Here is a 20482-nt window from a genome sequence, read left to right on the forward strand (position 1 = left end):
GGAAGAATGTACGTGGAAAAGATGTTAAGAAGGCTAAAATTATTGGCATAAAGCAGAGAAAACGTCTAAGGAAAATGCTCAAACTAATAAAACTGGGTTAAGAACTGACCAATGAGGAAGAAATGTGGTTGGAAAAAGATATTGTGAATGACCAATGATCACTTGAATGTTTGGTGAAACCACATTTTTGAATTTCCCGCTCAGCCCCTCCAGACTAGCGGCAGCAGCAATTAGACAGCTGGTGGATCTGAACGTCTCCTGAGCCTATCATAGAAACTACTTCTCAGCCCAAAGCTAATAAAAATGTTTGCAAATGGCATACCAGAGACGCGTTGTGATGACATACCGAGTCTCGGCAAGAGCAGAAGCTTCTTAAAGAGACAGAGGCCAATTTCAAGATGTCAAATCTCAAACTCAAATTTATTTTAAGTTGTTCGGTATGTGGAGAATTTTTATAGCAACTGAAGGTAACAGTTTCTTGATTATGATGAAAAAAAATACACATTTCCACCCATGTATCCTTGTTCTCCACTACTTTGTGTCTATTATCACATAAAATCCCAAAGACTATAGTGCAGTGTGGCTTTGAAGACACAAAATCTCCATTTCCAAGGCAATAAGCACTTTTGAATGGTGATGAATGACTTTTTAAATAAAAATCTCTATTCATTCATTCCCCTTTCAGTTGTATTTAGGTTAGTTGGTGCACATGCTGAGGGCTTTGTCCTTCCTCAAATCCTCTTTGATTACCGTCGTTTGAATCATTATGAAGCACTTTATAATTTTTTTTTTCTGTAACTAAAAGCACAAGTAAAATCAAATCATTCGTTTTTATTAAAAGAATAAGGACATTTCCTCAGGAAGAAATTAAAGTACTGTAGGAGCTTTGAGGTTGTTCATGTCAGTGTATATTGTTAAGCAAAATGGTGAGAAGTTGCCCTTTTCTGTGCATGACTTGGAGTTAATAAAGTGAAAATGAATAAAGCCGTAGACCGTCTGGAACTTTGCAGAACTTTCTGCTCTGATGGTATAAAATCAAAGGCGTTTCCATGTTTTCATAGCAGAAATCAATTCTTATGATGGTTTTGCCTCGACTGATTTCCCTTTGAGGTCGGCTCCAGTCAGTCAAAGCCGGTTAAAGTGCTTAAGAGAACGCGCCCGAGTCGAAATGTAGCGGTGATGACTTAATGACGACGGTCCAAATATTTTCTTCCACCTGCAAAAACACAGCAGACGATGAAAAGGAAAATCTTTCCCCCTGATGGTGAGCGGTTCACATGCCCTGCGGCAGGAACATGCTGCCTCCATCAGCACGCTGGCAGCCGCACCTCTGTTGGTTTTCTCACAGATGACTGTTTTCATCATATGCAGATCATTTGTATGCATTCTGTAGTGTATTATACCTCATTTTCCAAAATAGAGCCAATCCGGCTCTCTTTACACTTGGTCTAACTCAGAGCACAAGTCAGCTTCCTAATGTGAGCAACTGTTGCAGCTAACTATACAGCCGTTAAGCAATGCATGTTTGTTTATAATCTGAATTGTTTTGCTGCAAATACACAAGAGGACGCCTTTTATTCTTGCTTATGCATCATCTCTGTAGCCAGAACAGAAAAGAGGACGTTCATTTGATTTATTATTTAAAGGGAAGAGGTAAAGTGAGGGACAAATTAATTCTCACGAGTGCAGACCGACACCAGACCACAAAACTAACCCGTAGTCCGAAAGCCACCCCCACAACGTCTGGCCAACATCTTTTATGATTAATTTATATTTTCTGGTGCGGTCTCGGCTGCAAACTGCTTTGCCGTCTCGTCTGCGGCAGTGCAGCTGGATGTAAGAGAATAAAACAGAATCAAGATGAATAAAAACGCAGACTGACCATGTAAACAAATGGTCAGCAAGTTGCAGTGAGGATGTTTTTGTAAGCATTTTTATTTCCTAATAGGCTCAACAAGGGACTTCATCAACAGAACACCTTGAACTTTGGGAGAAATGTTAAGAAGCTTTCTTTGCAATGTGCTGCTTGTTAAAGTCTTCCACAGGTTGCCTGACGTCCCCCAAGGACAGAATTATATACATTGTCCTTCACACAGCTGTGAAAAAAAAAGCATTCATTCTGTATTTAGTCTGAATCTACAATTAGTTGTAGCAAGACTGAAAAAATTAACCCTTTAATTTTTAGATTTTAATAAAATATTGTCACATGAATATCGCTATAATCGCGCTGCAGGGAATTGTGGGTAAATGATGCCTAATGCTTCAACTGCACTAACTGCGTCCACCCAAAACAGCATGAGTAACGTCATTAAATTGAACCGGAGAGCACTGAAATCGACGGGAATGTAGAAACCATGAGGTTATGAAGTTGAGGAGGACCAAACGCAGGAAATGGACAGAGTTGGCCGGTGTTTGCTGCTGCCTTCAGCTTCATAAACGAAACAATGAATCGGTAAGTACTTCTGTAGCTCTATGACTGCTCCGGTCTTCATTGGTACTATTAGCGTACAGATCCATTAGCATTCAAACAATGACTGTGCTCTGGGAGCAGTGAGGCTTAGCCGCTAAGGTAACAATCACCTATTGGAGCCTTTGTCAGATTTGCTCGTACAAATGACTCAAAGTCTTCTGGAGAGAAATGTTGAGAGCACAAATCTTTGTGGTTTGGCTCTGATGTTCTGTTAGACATTGATTTTCTTTTTGTGTTGGAAGCATCCAGATTCACCTCACTGTTTTTTTTTCTTTTAAATTACAGCCGACAATGAGACAGTGTATCTAAAATTACACCAGTCAAACGTAATATTTTAAACAAGTCAGGTAAAGTTAGCCTTCCAGTAGATTCCAGTACAGAATGGACCAAAACCCATCATCAACTCAGCAGGTTCAAAAACGGTGACCTCCATGGATCAAGAATATGAGAAAAGATACACATTTTTGAAGTACTTATGAGTTTTGGTATATCATAAGCATCAACTGAAGTCTTTGACTGGAAAAATATGTTACAGATAAGCCCTGAATTTGACTAGGCCACTACAAAACAGGCGTGCTTCGCGTTTGGAGTTAAGGTCAAAAACTGGCAGCGGGATTTTCTACGATTGTTGCTTTTTCAGATAATTTAATTGTGTAAATTTAGGATTAAATTTAGACATTTTCGCTGCACTGAACATTCTTACAAACTGTTTCACCATTTTTGCTTCTACACATGCCTGAGAACAAATCATTACTGTACGCCCTTTAATTGCTTTTGCATTTGTTTTGGAGCAAACGTGTTGGCATGAAGAGAATGTGCTGAAAGTGTTTCATGAAAATTGTACAAGAAACTGAATAATTTTCTTTCCAGAAGCTGTAAAAGATTTGTGCAACATTTAGCAGCTGTTGCCCGTTCCATGTATAAGTTTTGTTTAGCTCTTGGCTCAGTGCATTTCATTTTGCTTGCAGTTCACTTGGGAGACCTCGACTCTTACATTTTTGATGCGCTGTAAAGGCCTGCCCATATTTTGTAGCCCAACGAAGCTCTTGTTGTTGGTATTCAAAGCACAGAGCTGTAACCTTGTAGAGGAGGGATATTGTGAAGACATTTATTCTAAGCTTTGGTACAATATCTTAGTCTGCAGATAGTGTTTTGATATTGAAGCAGAGATAATTGGAAATATTCTGTAAGAGGTTTTTGGACGTTAAAACAGGTGAAGTGGACAAATGCATGTAAATGTCTACATATATGTTATAAATATCATATCCATGCTAATAATTCATATATTCAAATATTGGCTGCACTTGATTTTATCAAATTAATTTTTAACTCAAAAAAAAAACATGCAGAAAAAAAGACTTTGAATGCGAGTTATCCTGAGAGATCCAAACCAATCTGCATTTACATAAAAGAATATTCACTTCAATTATTAAATCATCAATTAACTGTGATTCCTATTTTTTTTTTTTGGAAGCAGAACTAAAAATGTTCAGTTCTGTAACCAGAGCCAAGTCCCAAATAACTAAAATGACTTGAAACTGCCCTCAAAAAAAATAAATAACTCCTATTCCATAAGTTCAAACACCAAATAAACCTTAATATTTAGGATAGTGTTGCTAAACTTGAAGGTAAAGGTAATTCTATTTATGTTGCACATTTTCAGCAACAAGGCAGTTCAAAGTGCTTTACATGAATTAGAACGAAATACAACAAAACCAGAAGAAAGACAAAAAACGCTAAATATTGGTTCTCCATATTTGATTCTTGGAACTCCATAATTTATAAACTAACAAGAGATTCTCCAGGTCTTGCTCCAATATTAAAGTATAAAGCTAAATGTTGGTCTACTTGTGCGTTAACACCATTAGTTGCTGTGCGCTTCAAGCGTTTGGCGCGTCCGACAAACAAAAAAACAACGGCTAGAGCGATTTTAACGATTTTAACCATTAATCACGCGCGAAACGCATTTGCTGTGAACGTTTCTCAATCAGTAAGTATAAAACTAAACGTTTGTTCCTCTTGTCCTGTGTTGCATCGTCTAAGAAACAGTGAAATGAATCACCGTTTCACCTTGGTGAATGTAGATTTATCTTTAAAAAAAAAACAGAAATAAGAAACATCATTACCGCGGGTCTAAACTCAGGGTCACCGCGAATCAAGGATTAGGAGAATTACTTTGGGATACCAGAGGTGCTTTCACTCTTTGTAAACATCTCACAGAGCCGAGCAGCCTGACAAGCCATCCGAGTCTATTAGGCTTATTACAGAAAGCATAATGTAGCCCCTAATGAGATACAAAGGATCTCAAATCAAACCGCACTAATATCATCATTTCTCCAGCAATTAAATGAGGTATCTTCCTTGAGCTGGACGCGGTCAAGGTCGTAGCACATCTCTGGGGATTCATTTGTCATGCAGGGACTGAATGCCAATGAGGGGCCGCCATCCCCTCGCTGCTGTTTCAGTCACGTTACGCAACCAGCGCTCCCTCCTCCCCGTAGACTGGATGTCATTATAGAAATGCATTACCCGAATCCCCTTACCTTCCAGTCGCCCTCGTTCACTCAGTGCTGTGCATCTTTGAACAGGCCATTAGAAATGGATTATGGGACATTTTCTTCAAGGAATAAACCTCCTGATGACCCTTTTTCTTTTTGATCTGGACAAGCATGCTATAATTCAAGGCACTCTTCATGTCTCGTGTGTTTGAGTTGAGGAGGCATTAAAATGGTATAAGAATAGAATAAACAACCAGAAAATACACTGACTATCTCTCAACTTGTCAGCAACCAACCAGCAAATCTCATTAAATAATAAACTAAAAAAAAAATGACTTGGAAGATTCAGGATTTTCTTCTTCTTCTTCTCCATGGTTTGTCCAAGTGAGAGTGCAAAAGAAGACGGGACATTTGGAGGACTTGGAGACGCAGAGGTGTGATTATGTTTGTCATCAGCGGGGTGATTACCTGCCACACGGCTTCCTCAGGCTCGGCTGGTAAAACGTTAGCAGACCGGGAGCCATGACATTGACGGGGCAGCCGCCGCTGAACTCCTCCTTAGCCCAGTCCTTCAAAACAAAACGGGGCTAAAGATATAACTCAGATTTTAATGGTGCAGCAGAAAAAAAAAAGAAGGTAAAATGACAGTAACTCCTGGAAAACTAGCATATACTACTTAAAATTCGGATTTAATGAAGGATGTCCTCCCACCCCCCAAGACATCCTCGTTTGGCAGGATTATGAGAGTCTATTTTTTGTGAGACGTAAATCTACCAGCGTTCACAAATAATTAAACATAAATAATAAAAAAACTCACCTGGACAGTTAAAGTTGCCCAATTGTTCAAAAATACTTCAGTTTTGCTCATAGGAAGGTCTAAATGTTCACAAAAGCCTGAATTTGGAAGGATATTTTTCTATTTACCAAGTTTAGACTGAAGCCGTTATGGTTTGTATAAAATAGTTTAACCGTTAAACAAGAACATCACTGCAAAAACACAAATTCTTCAACATAGTTTGGTCTAGATTTTAGAGCAAGTATCTCAGTGCATTTGAAATTAAACTAACTTGAAGCACAGTTTCAGCAAGATACATAAATAATTCCTCAATACTGAATCAGGAAATTTATTTAAATTTACACATTGGTGCCCTTATTCTTTCTTTTATGTTGAAGAAAGAAATATGTTTCTTCATCTTTTCTTCCTGATATGTTTTTAAGTGACTTCTATTTTAAGTGTCTTGTATTTATGTTGATTGAACTTCTGATTTTGAAGACAATAATACATAAATCTAACATTCTATCTTTCATTTTTGTGGCATTTAGCAAATAGAAATAATTTTGGTAATCCTGACTGACATAAAACAAGCTAGTGAGGAAAAAATGGGAATGTGTCGCAATGCATTTGTTACTTATGCAAACTTCTGGTTGACTGCATATAGGTGGTGTTTTTCCTCGCTTTCAGACTGTATAGGAGCAGAGCATGAGATGAAAACAGAAAAAAAGTGAGAGAGAGAGAGAGAGAAGGGTGGAAAGGCAGACAAAATTACAGAGCTGAGGGATGAGGAATCTAAGACAGAAGAAATGAGCGTTGGGGAGAGCGGGAGAAAGATGGGCCTGAATCTGACAACGGTTTGAAGCGCTGTGATAAAGAGTCAGAGGGAGCCGGGGAAACAGGCGGCGCCGCTGCAAGATGATGTGGCAGGTCTTTAATTGATGTCTATATTAAACTGAGGCCAGTAGAGCGCAATATTTCACATTCTAGGACTCACTTTCTGTTGCATTAGTAGAAATTACAAAGTCACCGCAGCTATTTGCTGCGAAATTATTCTTGCATCCTGATCTTTTTGCTTTTTTTGGACAATTTTATCACCTTTTTCACTGTTTGTTGATGGTTTGTGCTTTCAAAGTTCTCCTGACCATCTGAGACATACACAGAACAGCTGGATTTAGAGATTAAAAACACACAAGTGGATCTTCTTAACTAATTAGGCACAGGATTTATTGAGGCGTCTCAGAGTAAAATTGCGATTGCAAAAAAGAAAAAAAATTACTTTTCAGACTTTTAAAGAGTTGTAGTTTCCAATTATTCACTACTTTTTGTTGGTTTATCATGTAAAATAAAGAAAAACATTTTTAAAAAAAAGGAAACTTGAACATTTCCAGCACTTAAATACTTTGCCAAACCCTGTTGATTAAAAAAAAAACTCATGCAATGAAGACTTCTTCTGTAACACAGCATGGCTTTTGTAAATTGTGGCAATTTCTACAATTGTGAGCCGCAGCTTAACTGCTCTGAGTGATTATAAGACAAATTAAACTGTCAGTGTTGAAGGAACTGAATTAGATGCTTTTAAAGCGTTTTGCTGCATAGCTTAAAAGCTGTCGCTTTGTGCCGTCGTTCAGTTACATTCATTGACATTTTTATTGGTCACGTAGAGCCGGTATGTGCAACATGTGTTCAGAGAAGAGATGGGGAATGTATAGAAACGTGGATTAGAAAAGCTGACCCACGGCGTACGGTGAACCCGGGTGGAGATCCGCTGCACCTGCTGAATATTTGCCGGGTCCAAGTTGACTCACTGACGTAAACCTGCAATTTTCCCTCTTAATGGGAAAGCGGAGGAACGCAACCGCTCCGAGCCCGGTGAGACGCGGCGGAGAAATTAAAATGATCTTTTGAACTCAAAGGCGTTCTTGTCTGTACGTTTATCGTCGGGGACGTTCGGATAACGGTAATTAAAAGAAGGTGGAGGAGAAATCTGATAACAGTTTAGCGGCCATAAAGAAAATCGAGGGAAATCTTTCCGCCGCTTAAGCAGCCTTCATTCATTATTCTGGCTTTACTCAAAGTAATTGTTCTTAAAAGTGATGTCCCCCGTGAGTCTCTTTTGTCAGCGAAGTAAAATCATGATATCTCCCTTAATGTTGCTGCCTTTGGTTTGCTGAAGGCGCTTTTCCACTGGAGCCTGGCTTTGGATGTTACGGTGGAGGAAAAGCAGCCGAGTAGCTGGAATCACACATCCGGCATGATTAATGTACTGTTTCACATTTAATCAATGTGCACTATGCATCATGTAATGCAGCTAAATAGCTGGTCTGTTTGTGTGTGACACAACAACATTAGGGCAAAAATGATATTCCCAGCAAGGTATTTTCCTCTCCAGTAGAGTCGCTCTGTTGCTGGTTTCATATTCCTCCATGGATTTAAAGGGAACCATTTTAAATCAGATTAATGCACCTTCTTTGGAGATTCCTGATTAAATTTATGGAGTAGAAAAGGAAATGTTTCCTCTTCTGTGTACAAAAACACAATAAAAACTCAAAAAGAAGATACCTTTGCTTTTCACAAAGTTGTGGAAATACAGAAAAATCTGCTTTTGTGTCAAAATGTCCTGCATGTGGTGGTGGGTGGTGTCCGTCCTGAACCGGAATGTTATTGGTCAATTTGTTTTTATTTAGCGGCTTGACATTCTGTCCATAAGCTAAATGTGACGATGCAGTGAAGTTACCTGCAAATCAATAAGCAGACTTTTAGCCCTCATGCGGTTTTAAGAGGGGTTGACTAAACTTTTCACCCTGTGTGCTTTTACAAGGTTGTTTTTTTAACTGAAGTGCTCATGGGATGCCCCACAGCTTTTTACACTGACTGACCGTGACATCTGCCGCGCTCTTCTCCAGCGTCACGCTAAGCTGAGAGAGTTAAACTCTTAAATCCAGTCAAAACGTTTGTCAAAAAAGTAGAAATTAAGAAACCGTCGTTGCTTCACATTCTCCTCGGGAAGTCTCAGAAAAACCACCTGAATCCGAGACCCTCGGTCCTCTCCCACCTGTGGATCTCATGGGTTGGCTTTTCTTTTCTATCTTTATCATTTACAGTAATTGTCCAAAAAAATAAATAGCAGGTTCACGATGTTGAAGTAGCCATGTTCCTCTGTGTTTTATCAAAACAGGACAAGGATCTCAATGAGACATAAAGGTCAAATATAGATATATTTTCAAATCTTGTTTGACCTTGAAAGATACATTTTTTTATACTTATCAAACTTGGAAAATATTGCAATCAAATTTTGTGTGTTGTTTGCAGGATGGAAACAGTAAGATGTACAAAACCATAACACACACAGTGCTACGAAGCAACTTTCAAACTCTCTGAAGTTCTTCAGTCTTCAGCGAGAAAGTTTTACACACGGAGATGGAAAACATCTGACAGCTGCCGATAGTCACAGAAGCGGATGTTCCAGAAAATATCACACTGTCAGACCTCTTCTCTGCGTCTAAAGGCCTCAGATACAGAGTTAAATATTAACGTTCATGTCGGGAAAAGCAGAAAGACAAAAGAAGGGAGCAATTTATGGCAGAGGAAAGTTTTTCAATCTAAAAAGAATACAGTGGCATCACTTCAGATCAATCAGTGTTGTTTGTATCTCAAACAGGTTTACCATATTCCCATGGGCGCATTTTTATTCAAAGTACACATTATATTTAAATGTAAAGAGCATAAAGACATCCTCCTGCCTTCAGGGCTTCATTGCTTAAAGTTGGTGACTTCCTGTTTGTTGATCCATTTAAACCCAGAGTTCCTCCGAGTTTACAGTGGCTATTGAAATTCAGAACACATCTGCATTCCTTTTTTAATAATAGTGTATAAAATCAATAAAGTGGTTTATAACCCTGTTGGATGGGAGTCGGATTTTGCAGGTAAATTACAGCTAGTAGTTGAGGCTGGTTTTACGTGCCGCTACCTCACTTAGGAGCATCTCAGAGTAATGAAATGTGGAGGAATCTTGTCTCCAGGATTTAAGAAGGGATTGTGCTCCAAGCCATTCGTGGTCACAGTTATTGAGCAGTGCAGCACATCAATACAAAGGAGAATCAACTGCATTCCTGCACTGGCTGCTTTGCAAATTCACGCTTCCGGAGCTGCATTTTCTTTCAAATTTTACACATGCTCTATGGAAAAAAATATAAATAAAAAGAAGCTAATGGGCAAATATTCTGTGAACAATTCAAATTTACTCTTCACAGAAAAAACTGGGGTACACTTCACTACATTTCACAATAAAATCCATACAGGTTAACGGACTTTGGACATTTTATTATGTTGTATTGTTATTCCCTCAAACATAAACACTTTGTTGCTTTGACTCAGTGCAGCATGTTTGAGAAATCCTTGAATCTCCTGTGGCAACCAAAAGCACCCCAACCTATTTCCCTAAAGTTTCTCCTTGTAGTTTAATTTCCCCACCCTGCTCCTTCAGACTAGCGGCGGCAGAAATAGGCAAACACCTGGTGGAACTACTGAGCTTATCAAACTGCTCCAAGAAAACGGTTGAGAACTCCATCAATGGACGGCATAGAGAAACATTGTTGTGATGAGGAGTGTCGGAAACGGTTCATAAAAATTGGTTTCAATTATAGAGGATTATAATGCAAAAAAAGCTAGCAAAAGCAAAACTAGTCCTCATTTCCTTAAATCTGCACAGATCATGGATACTTGATTTTTAACAAAATAAAACATCAAATTGTATCAGTTTTTTATAGCAAAAACGTTGCAGGGTTGGGTTTATCCAAAACAACAAACACTTTGACCACTGCAGTACTTACTTTCTCCTCATAGTGAATGCACTGTGCAGCCTCAGGACCGAGATACTTCACCAGACTAGAAAGCACAGCCGCTCTTCTTTCTCCAGCCTGCAAACAGAGAAAATCCGGGCTCAGCGTTGTAGCAGGAGCGCTTAGCATTTAAAAGCGGAGCAGCATACTGCTGAAATAATAATGCACATCCATGTTTTTCCCAGCTCTAAGAGGGTTTGTATTTTGTGAGGAGCCACAACATTGAGCATGAAACCAGGAGGAATGTAAGAGTGTGGAGGAATAAAGGAGAGGATGGAGTGACATGCAGTGCAGCGGGGATGAGGGATCAAAGCTGAAATTTAATGCTTCCTGCTGCTGCCTTAGATGGACAACTGTTTACTAAATGACATTTTGGAACACACTGAATTCATTTGTTTTGTTTACAACTGATTTTTTTTGTTTCTAAATGATGTTTCAATATGAACGAACCCTAACCCTACGCACCCTAATCCTAACCCTAATGTTTTTATGCTGCTGCTAGTCTGGAGGAGCGGCAGCAACTTTTTTTATTTATAAACACTTTATAGATGAAACTGGCTTGGATTTGACTATTTTACTATGTAATCTGTATTTGAATGTACTTTGTTGGTCTATGATGCAAGACTGAAAACTTGTAGCTGATTTTTTTGGATCTGGAGACTAAATGTTTTGCCTCTTCTTTGCAAAATATCTCAAACTCAGTCAAAGTGAATGGAAAGCATTTGTTAAAAACGGTTTTCCTTGCCTCAGATTCTCAGTTAACTTTCAACGGTGCTTTTCTGGTACATGAATATGCTTTGATATAATCTTTATCCAGCAATTGTATTAAGCAGATTTTGTGCAGGGTTCATTTTAAGGCCAAGAGTCTGAATAAAAACAAACGACAAAGAGTGTGTTTAAAAACTGGAAAAAATTTTAACTATGCATAATTGTTTTAGGAAAACACTTAAAGTACCATTTAGGTAATTAAGGTTTGTAGTAGTAATGGAATATTATTTGATAATTGAAGTGCTTTTAATAGTAAAGATCCAGCTGGAGCTGCATAAAATCTGTAAACTTGCCCATATATTTTATGTATCTTCTTAGCGTTCCATTAGAAATTAGGTTGCAAACAAATTGCAGGCAAGACATGAGAGAGAAAATGTGAAAGAAAATGGTAATAACAGAGTTGGAAATAACTCAGACACATTTCAGACGGGTAAAAAAAAAGAGAAAGAAAACGAGGAACTGGAGAGGAAAAGTGTTTGAACCATTCAGCAAAACAATGTAAGCAAAACACAGCAAAGGAGAAAAATGAAACTCAAAGGAAGAAGATATAAACAACACAGTGAGATGCAGAAAAATTGCAGAAAGGATGAGCAAATTGGAAGGGCTGCGATGGAAAAACAGACAAACTGACAAAAAGAATAGAGATAAGGCAACATACACACAATTCCTGACTCGTCTTAACTGCCTCTACTGCATCTCTTTGTCTCCGCTGTCTCCCTGCTTATGACCTATTAATGTATCCCAAAGAAAAAAAAAATTAGGATTCCCTCTATGTGAAAAACAAACAACAGGGCTGCAAGAGTTTAAAGCAGAAGTAAACGCAGGTGGGGGCGCATCAGATGTCCATCCACCATTTTAAATTGCATTAGAAATGTTTATTGAAATCATTGTTGAAACATGAGAAAAGAAAAGAGGGTTACATAACGGCGCATTGATTTAAAATGAACCTGATTGGCTCTTGTTTTGCTAAACGCAGGTCACCTCACAGCTCGTTAAAGCAAGCAAAGCTTACAGACGACAATTGGAGAGCTCTGCAGCACTAAAGCGTGGGCTTATATGCTCAAAACATAAATAGAACATTTTCACAGCACAAAGAGCAAAACTGCAAAACTAAACTGTAGCTTAGTCGTAAAACGGTACGGTTACACCACATATTAAAAGGAAGGGTAAAAAGTTTTCAGGTGTCAAATCCGGCCCACCGCAACTATTTATGTGGTCCTCAAGACTCAGGAGTGTCGAAACTTTTTGTCACCTGGGCCAAAAAAAGGGAGGAAACTAAAATCAAACAAAATTGTCAAAGTTTTTGGTTCCTTTGGTTTTGATTTTGTTAAAATCCAAAACATAAAATGGGCATCTTGTTTTGACATTCTTTTGGACTCAGTATAACAAATTTATAACTCAGTCGAAGGGCCACAAATGGCCCCCAGCCCACACTTTGAACACCCCAATTTAAGAACACCATAAAAATCAAATCAGTTATTTTGTACAGTGTCAAATTACAATATGAAAATATGCTAAATATGTCATTTTAAGACGTGCTCGTCGTATTTTGATCGATTCTTTCCCACGTCGACTTTCAGAACAGTAATTCAGAAGTTCAAGCAACTGGAAAAAGACTGCTGGAAGATAACTAACTCCGGGTTATCCTGGCAGAGTTTAAATAATCACCAGAGAAAGCAAAACGTGGCATCTAGACATGTCTCTATGCTTAACGTCAGCTCTGCAGGGCTCAACTCTGCCAGTTCAGTGTTTACATCTAAAACGAAGATATATGCATGATTGAATTTTGTTCTCACTTTTTTGTACCAGATTTAATGCATCTTTGCAATTATAATAATGGAAAAAGTCAAACATATTACTGTAGTATTTAGTATAAGAGCATAGCTGAAGCAGTTCTAGGTTCAAATTGTGGTTTGGAGTCTACTCCAGCTTCCTTTCACAGTCCAAAACCATAACATTTAGGCTGGGATTGATCTATTAGTTTAAAGTTAGTTAAAATGCGTCATAAATAAGGTCTCTGTCACTTTAATTCCACCAGAGCAAACCAGTGTTCAGCGATCTAAAACTCTTGCTGTGGGAAATAATGTGGGGCAAGAAGGTGCAAACGAAAAATGGCATATCCGATCAACAACTTCATCTTATTTAAACAGCACATACTGTGCATAATTGTAACCCTTGTGCGTCACACGCTACCACATTTTCTCTGTGTTCAGAAGCAGAGCAGCAAGTGGAGGTTAATTATTAAGAACCTTTTGCTGCTCGTCTCTGCAGGGTGACAGCGACTACAGCTGCAGAGCTTTAAAGCAAGGCAGGAAAACGACCTAAATTGCAAAACAACACCAGACACAATGTTGGGTTTTGTCTTTTTTTCTCCACGAGTAAAAAACAAAAAAGTACTAGAAAAGGGTGAAAAAAGGCAGAGGAGTTATATTCTTGTCGGCTGTGAGTGCAAGAAGGGTACCTAGTAAGAATTGAAACACTTACAGCTGTTTGAAAATGATAAGATTGTATTTACTCCCAGAAAAATGAAGCAGAATAGAATCAAGAAGGAACATTTTCACATTGACATAAGAAAAAAAAAAGTACAAAAGGACATTGGCAGCAACAGCTCCAACAGTGACTTACAGTTTTCACACCTGATATTCAATGGGGACAGAAATTGCAACATTTGTTACATTTTCAGCTGGTGCAGTTTGCTTTCACACAGCACCGGGTCAAACAAAGCAAAACGTTTGCAAAACTTGTTCACCTCCTCACCTGTGGGGGCGCTGCGTCAAGAACCACTGAAGGAAATGACAAAATCTCAGGAGAAAACACTGAGCACAACTGTCTTCTTCGCAAAGTATAAACAAAAATGGAGCGGAGTCAGAGTTTAGTGGTTGTAGGATTTCTTTAGCTGTATTTAGCCAGAATTATCTGAGCTTTATTCCACTTTCTGCTCAGTGTTCACATATTTATTCAAACCGCACCAGAGTTAGATTTTTTTGGTGTACATCAGAGATTGATTACACATTCACATCTCCCCAAATGAACCAGACTTTCTAGGCAAAGAAACTAGAATCAGATTAAAGCAGACTAAACTGGGCTGGTGTGAATGCACCCTTAATTTAGAAACGAGACCTGGTTCAACCTAAACACAAATAGGTTGAGCCTGGAGCTCAACAAGTGGATTTAGATGATGGCCGAATGAATTATGTCAATGGCTTTGTCTGTGAAAGAAAGACAGCTAAATACAGTAGCACTCTTTTAGGAAAGAGACACAGCTAAAAAACAAAAAACACTGAGCTAAATGTACTTTCTAAAACCAGAATTCAAGAATTAACGCCAAAGGTTTAATCACCAGGAGGAGACGGTGTTAAACAAGACTCCTTGTTCAACAAGGAGACTTGCTAGCAACAGAGAATAGCTCCATTATTGGCTTCATACAGGAAAATGACCAAGCTAAACATGGAGTCAGGTATACTTTCTATCCTATTTCAGCACTGCAAAAAAGGTCATGTCAACAACAGCTTTGCCATTTATTTTATCTAGAGAAAAGATCTGGTTAATCAGAGAAACTGAGCTGGACAAAAACAAAAAGTGTTCGATAGTAAAGAGAAAAGAGAGTCACTTAAAAAAAACAAAAGCACTGAGCCAAGTGTACTTTCTACTGGAAAGAAAAAGACAAAAACTAACATCACCAAAAGCTCCATGACAGGCTTCATCACAAAAAGGAGACCCTGTTGAACAGAATACTGAGTTAGTAGCAACAGAGAACGTCTCCATCATTGGCTTAATACAGGAAAGAAATGGCTAAACATGGAAATATGGAGTCAGGTGTACTTTCTTTTGGAATAAAAAAGCACAATCACAACAATAGAGTAGTCATTTACTTTGTCTAGGACAGAAACGTTGCAAATCAGTGAAACTGAGCTGGACAAAAAATAAAAAAATAAAAATAAAAATAAAAAACCTCGAAGGTACTGGCAGTACAATGTCCACTAATGATTTTTTTTCCTGGAGTAATCTTAATGAAATCTTTTCTTTCACCTCACATCCAGCGCAAACATCTTCATTTTCCAGCCAATTAACACCTAATGAACTAAAAGCACCAGGTGCCCATTGCAGAGGGCACTTAGACATAAATGTCCTCACACTTGGTTTTGTTTTGGGCCACTTAAAAATGCTTTTATCTCCTATATTTTATGAAGTAATAGCCATTGCGAGCTGGCAGCAGCATCCGCCCCTCCATCCGCCTCATTCCTGGATGCAATTTTCTTAATGCTGCACTCAAGTAATATTGTTATTATGACAAGACACAATACTCTGCCTTTGTCTCCACACACAATGGAAATCTGCACCAACCCTCAACATGCAGTCAAAATCGGATGAACCTCTCTGTAATGCTAATGTAGCCTGTTATTTTAGAGTAAATGGGAAATAAATGAATGTTTGAAAACATTTCAGTTTTCGTGACCTGTTATTCCTGCCTAATATTTGAGCCTTTTATATCCACGCTGAATACATCTCGCTTTCCTCATTTTACCATTAGCATGCTCCATGACTTCACATGAGATCATGCTGAATTCAAATCAAATATCAAACAAGCCTCAAGAGCGGCGGCTGCATGCAGGATGAGAGCTCTGCTAAGATAAACACAGGTTCATAATAATCTGATTAGACCGCTCTCAGCCCCTGTTGACTTTACCTCTCTCGCGCTCCAGAGAGTCGCCTGCTGGCCGGAAATGAAGCCCACCAGGGCCGGGTTCCCACGTGGGCTGGTGGCGTCAAAGGTGACGCTGAACGGACAGTCGGTGGAAGATCCTGCCACGATTTCTCCGGAGAAACCTTTCTCCTTCCAAAAGGCCTGCAGGAAGACAGAGACGTTCCAGCTCCATCAGTGGTTTGGAGTTAAGTTCAATTCAACAATAAAATCCCGAATGAGACGTTAAATGGGCATCCAATCTTAAGAAGAAAGATAATCATGAAAAGAAGAGTTTCTTTGATTTTCAGCAGGGGAGCATGAAGTGGATCCGCTCAGAGGCAGAATTGATTTAAGTTGACAGCGAGGGGGCAACATTTTGATGAGTAATTTTTCTGCTAATTCTTACTAGATTGTTATATTTCTGCTGCATTTACAGGAGTGGTTTATTTTCTACAGGTGTGGAAACAATAATACACTTATTCCTCTCAGTCAGTAGGTCAGTTTACGTCCAGACTGGCCTTCAACACCAGTTAAAGAAAAAGGGAAGAAAAAAAAGTGGATTAGTACTTTATTTTATTTTTTACCAAATTAAATTTTTTGTCATTTATCAGCCCATGATGTTGTGATTGTTGTCACAACATCATTGTTGTGATTGTTGCGCACATGAACCTGCAAGTATTTAGAGGCAAGTCTTCACCTCCAGTTCTTTGAAAAATACCTAAAGGTCTGTCAGACTGCATGGCAAGCAGCTGTGACCAGCAATTTCCTATTGGATTTGGGTTTGGACTTTGACTAGGCCACTCCAACACACACTGGCCCAGTCTCCACTCTTGTGCAGGCTCAGTTTTTCATGCAGAACTATCCTGTATCAATTCCATCGTAAAATCTGACCAGCTTTCTGCCTCATGCAGAATTAATATTCTGATCCAAACTGTATTTTGCATGAAAGCCAAATAATTTAGATTTTGATATCATCTGACCAGAGAACACCTTCTACCACATTTGTGTCGACTCCAGAGTTTTATTTCTGGAGTGTCTGACTTTTAGCTGTCCACCTGAAATACTCTCCCATCTAAACTGCGGATCTCTTACCAAAGTCCTTTTTGCAGGTTCTTGGCTGATTGATGTTGAAGAGGTCTGAGCATGTTGAGTTCAGGTGGACAGCCATGTCTTTATATGCTGGACCAAATAGAGCTCTGTAAAATTTTTAACGCTTTGAATAATATGTGTTGGTCCGTCTCATAATGTTCCTATAAAAAACTGTTAGCGGTTTTAATATAAAAAGATGTAAAAATTGTTTTGCCAGGCTGCAATAAAACTAAATCCAACTATGAATGCTCCATGTGATCATGTATTGTTTTTTCAAACAGGAGCATCACAGTTTCATGTTTTATTCCAGTGAGTGACTTGTAAACATCTTTATTAGGATCCCTGTTTTATTTTCAGAACAAATGAATCAAACTCTGAATTCACAGGCGTTGATTCGAGTCAGGCAATGTCACGCTGAAGTAAGACATGCATGACAAGAAGGTGTTTATTTTTGGTTGCAGATGGGAAATTGGCAGCTGGAACAGATTTATTCTCAATATTCATATAAACCGCACACAGAAAATCAGGACAGTTATTTTCCTGGAAGCTCAAAAAAAAGAGAGCAAAGAATACAGACGTTCACCGAGAGCTGAGGAGAGCATCCTGGGTCGCATATATGTTAAAAAAAAAAGCACTATACAAATAAACAATTTAATTTGATTATTACATGTGTAATGCAACATTTTTTAAAATCTTTTTAATCGTTAGCATTGACATTTTCCTGTTACTGTTTTACTCCAGGTGTGTCAAACTCATTATTGTTTGACTCAAATGCTCTTAAAGGGCCGGTCGTGTCAGAATGTATTAATAAAACCTGTTAAAACATCAATTAATTCTTAAGATTAAATCATCTTACTGAACATCCTCTAAGTCCCTCCAATGATACTGTTTGTGATTCTTTTGCAATAAAAATCAAAGCGTTTGTGCTACTAATTTGGGAACATTTGCACTTATTTATGACAGTATATGTGACTTTACATTACTCACACACTATAATTTGACATCAATTACAGCTGAGGGAGCTGCAAGTAAAGTTTTTGGCAATTTTTGAGAAAATCTAAAGTAAACTCTCAAGTTATGCATTACCATGAAAAAGTGCAGGAATTTGTTGATTTTGTGTGATTTTTCCATGATAATTCTTAAGAAACTGGAGAGACTGATATAATTTGGCAGTAAGCAGATAAAAAGTGCATTGATTTGGATGATAATGTAATACTTAAGCACATTTAGTGTCTAGGATCTAGAGGGTCACATAAGAAGCTATGGCGAGCCGGATTTGGCCCACAGGCCTCGAGTTTGACACGTGTTTTGCTCTATACAAAACAGAAAAGTTGCTCGCCTTTCGCCATTTTTACAGAGAGTTAACAAAAAACAAAATTTGGTATCATATCCCACAGGTTGGGGCAATCAGAAGAGACGTGATGGGATGAACCCAGTAGACTGAAATGATCTGCAAAAAGGCAGAAGGGCTGGATAGCACGACTGACGAGGCTGATCCAGATGAGTGACAGCCCTCTGAGCTGTTTGGGGGTGGGATGGTGTCAACCTGTCAGCTTAATTAGTCACCGGGTTTGTCTGGAAGGATCAAGTCTACATCCTTCAGCACAACCAGCAAATGTTGTGCAAATGTTCTCATGAAAAAATAAGAATTTGGCCCCCGTTGCATATGCTAGTTGTAGCCTGCCGGCAACTTCATGTAATGATAAGAGCCTTAAATGTAGCAACAACAAAGGCTTTTGGGGAGGACAAACTGCTTTGAATCTGCACCAAATAACACTTACATCACATTACATTATTTAGGCCTTTTTTCATTCCGGTTAGGATTATATAAACATCTGTACTTTCGCCAGAGATGAGAACGCAGGCCTGTGTTCACACAAGTTCAGCAGTTCAACACAAACTTTTTACTGTGACAATTTCTATTGTTTTCAGATTAAATGCCTTTTTTCCATAGCAAAAATTGATAGGACAATATTAAAATGACATTAGGCTATCATCAGTACAAGAAAAGCTGTAAAATAATACAGTTTACATCACCAGTCTTCAACTTAGGATTCGGATCTGCTCATTTTATTTTGTGTTGCAAACATTCTTGCGCATTTATCTTTGTTTTGCATCAGAATAATAGTACTGAACTTAAAGGATGATTGTTTTGGATCATCAACGACCTCAAAGTGAGCGCTTCTGCTGCACCAAAACTGCTTTTCAGGAGATTACAACCTTTTTCTCCAAAAGAGAAAATCATTGGCTCACCAGTGCAGAGCAGCAGCTTCCAGGGAGCACCAAGACCAGCTGTTTCTAATATCAAGGTCAAACGGACGAAATCGCCCAAACCATGCAATATTTGGACCTACAAGCAAGAAACGTCAGATTCATCCAAATCCAACAAACTGTCAACTCAACTTAGATCATTTTCAGTTAGGATTTGATCCAGACATTGATATCCAGTATGTAATTTACAAATTGGATCTTTAGTCATAAATTATGAATAAGGATTCCCTGGAATCATCAACTATCCTCTTTGCTATGCAAAGCATTTGTAGCATATAAACACAAAACTTGTCCAAATATCTTGGCTGTATATCAGTTTTTTTACATAATATTTAGCTCAGTTTTTATTTTTATCCCCAGCAGAAGGCCTTGCGTTTGTTAATGAAGCATGAAATCACTGAGTGCGTTAATGTCCGATAAAGTAAAACACATTCTCACAAGCTTTTTGTGTTGAGAAACCATTTATTTGGCTTTACATATTCAGTCTTGTTCCTATTTTATTCCACTGTCAGGCCGTTCTGTTCAGCATAAATTCTGACAAAATTATCGAAGGCCAAAGCAGAGGGTTGGTAATGCAGTGAAGAAATATCCACAAAACATAATGTGATAGTACTGTCAGGATAAATGTGAGTGCAGGAGGTTAAATCGATATCAGCAACATATTTTTCAGCTTTAGTTACACCTATTCACCAGACAAATGCAGCAAACCGTCTTTGTGTTCCCTGTCTTTCAGTTTTCAGCTAAAGAATGTAATGTTATTACAACCATATCGTGACGCACACCAGCGAGTTTGGTTTATATAATTTTTCAGTTTATATTAACAAGTAAAGAAATGGTGAAAAAAAATGAACAAGAATGGATATTATCTGTTCCATGAATAAAGCAGAAAAAAAGTGTGATTTATTTTCTTTGACATGTAAAAAAAATATAGTCTGCCAACATTATATTTACTGACATAATGTGCAAACAACTCAAAATCAACTGGAAGGTCAAGGCTGATTGTTGTTTGCCCTCAACAAGCATAAAAAAGAATGTATGTCAATGATTTTCATGTAATTTATTGCCATATTTATATTGTTCATGTGTTTT

General features: G+C 38.3%; 1 protein-coding gene across 2 annotated transcripts in view; it reads right to left on the minus strand.

Annotated features, from left to right (window-relative positions):
* si:ch211-127i16.2 (probable flavin-containing monoamine oxidase A) overlaps positions 1-20482 on the minus strand; it is a 59256-nt gene that overhangs the window by 3517 nt on the left and 35257 nt on the right. The window contains exons 9-12 of one of the 2 annotated variants that reach the window (XM_055040566.1): positions 16037-16195; positions 10573-10659; positions 5437-5537; positions 1926-2096 (exon numbers count right to left, since the gene is read on the minus strand). In XM_055040566.1, the coding sequence (XP_054896541.1) occupies positions 2030-2096; positions 5437-5537; positions 10573-10659; positions 16037-16195 (414 nt within the window). In that variant the 3' untranslated portion in view covers positions 1926-2029. Of the gene's footprint in view, positions 1-1925; positions 2097-5436; positions 5538-10572; positions 10660-16036; positions 16196-20482 lie in introns of those variants that run through there. The other variant, XM_055040564.1, reaches the window with a different exon arrangement.

The sequence above is a fragment of the Poeciliopsis prolifica genome, unplaced genomic scaffold (assembly GCF_027474105.1).
Source record: "Poeciliopsis prolifica strain line A6 unplaced genomic scaffold, Auburn_PproV2 SCAFFOLD015, whole genome shotgun sequence".
Classification (NCBI taxonomy): domain Eukaryota; kingdom Metazoa; phylum Chordata; class Actinopteri; order Cyprinodontiformes; family Poeciliidae; genus Poeciliopsis; species Poeciliopsis prolifica.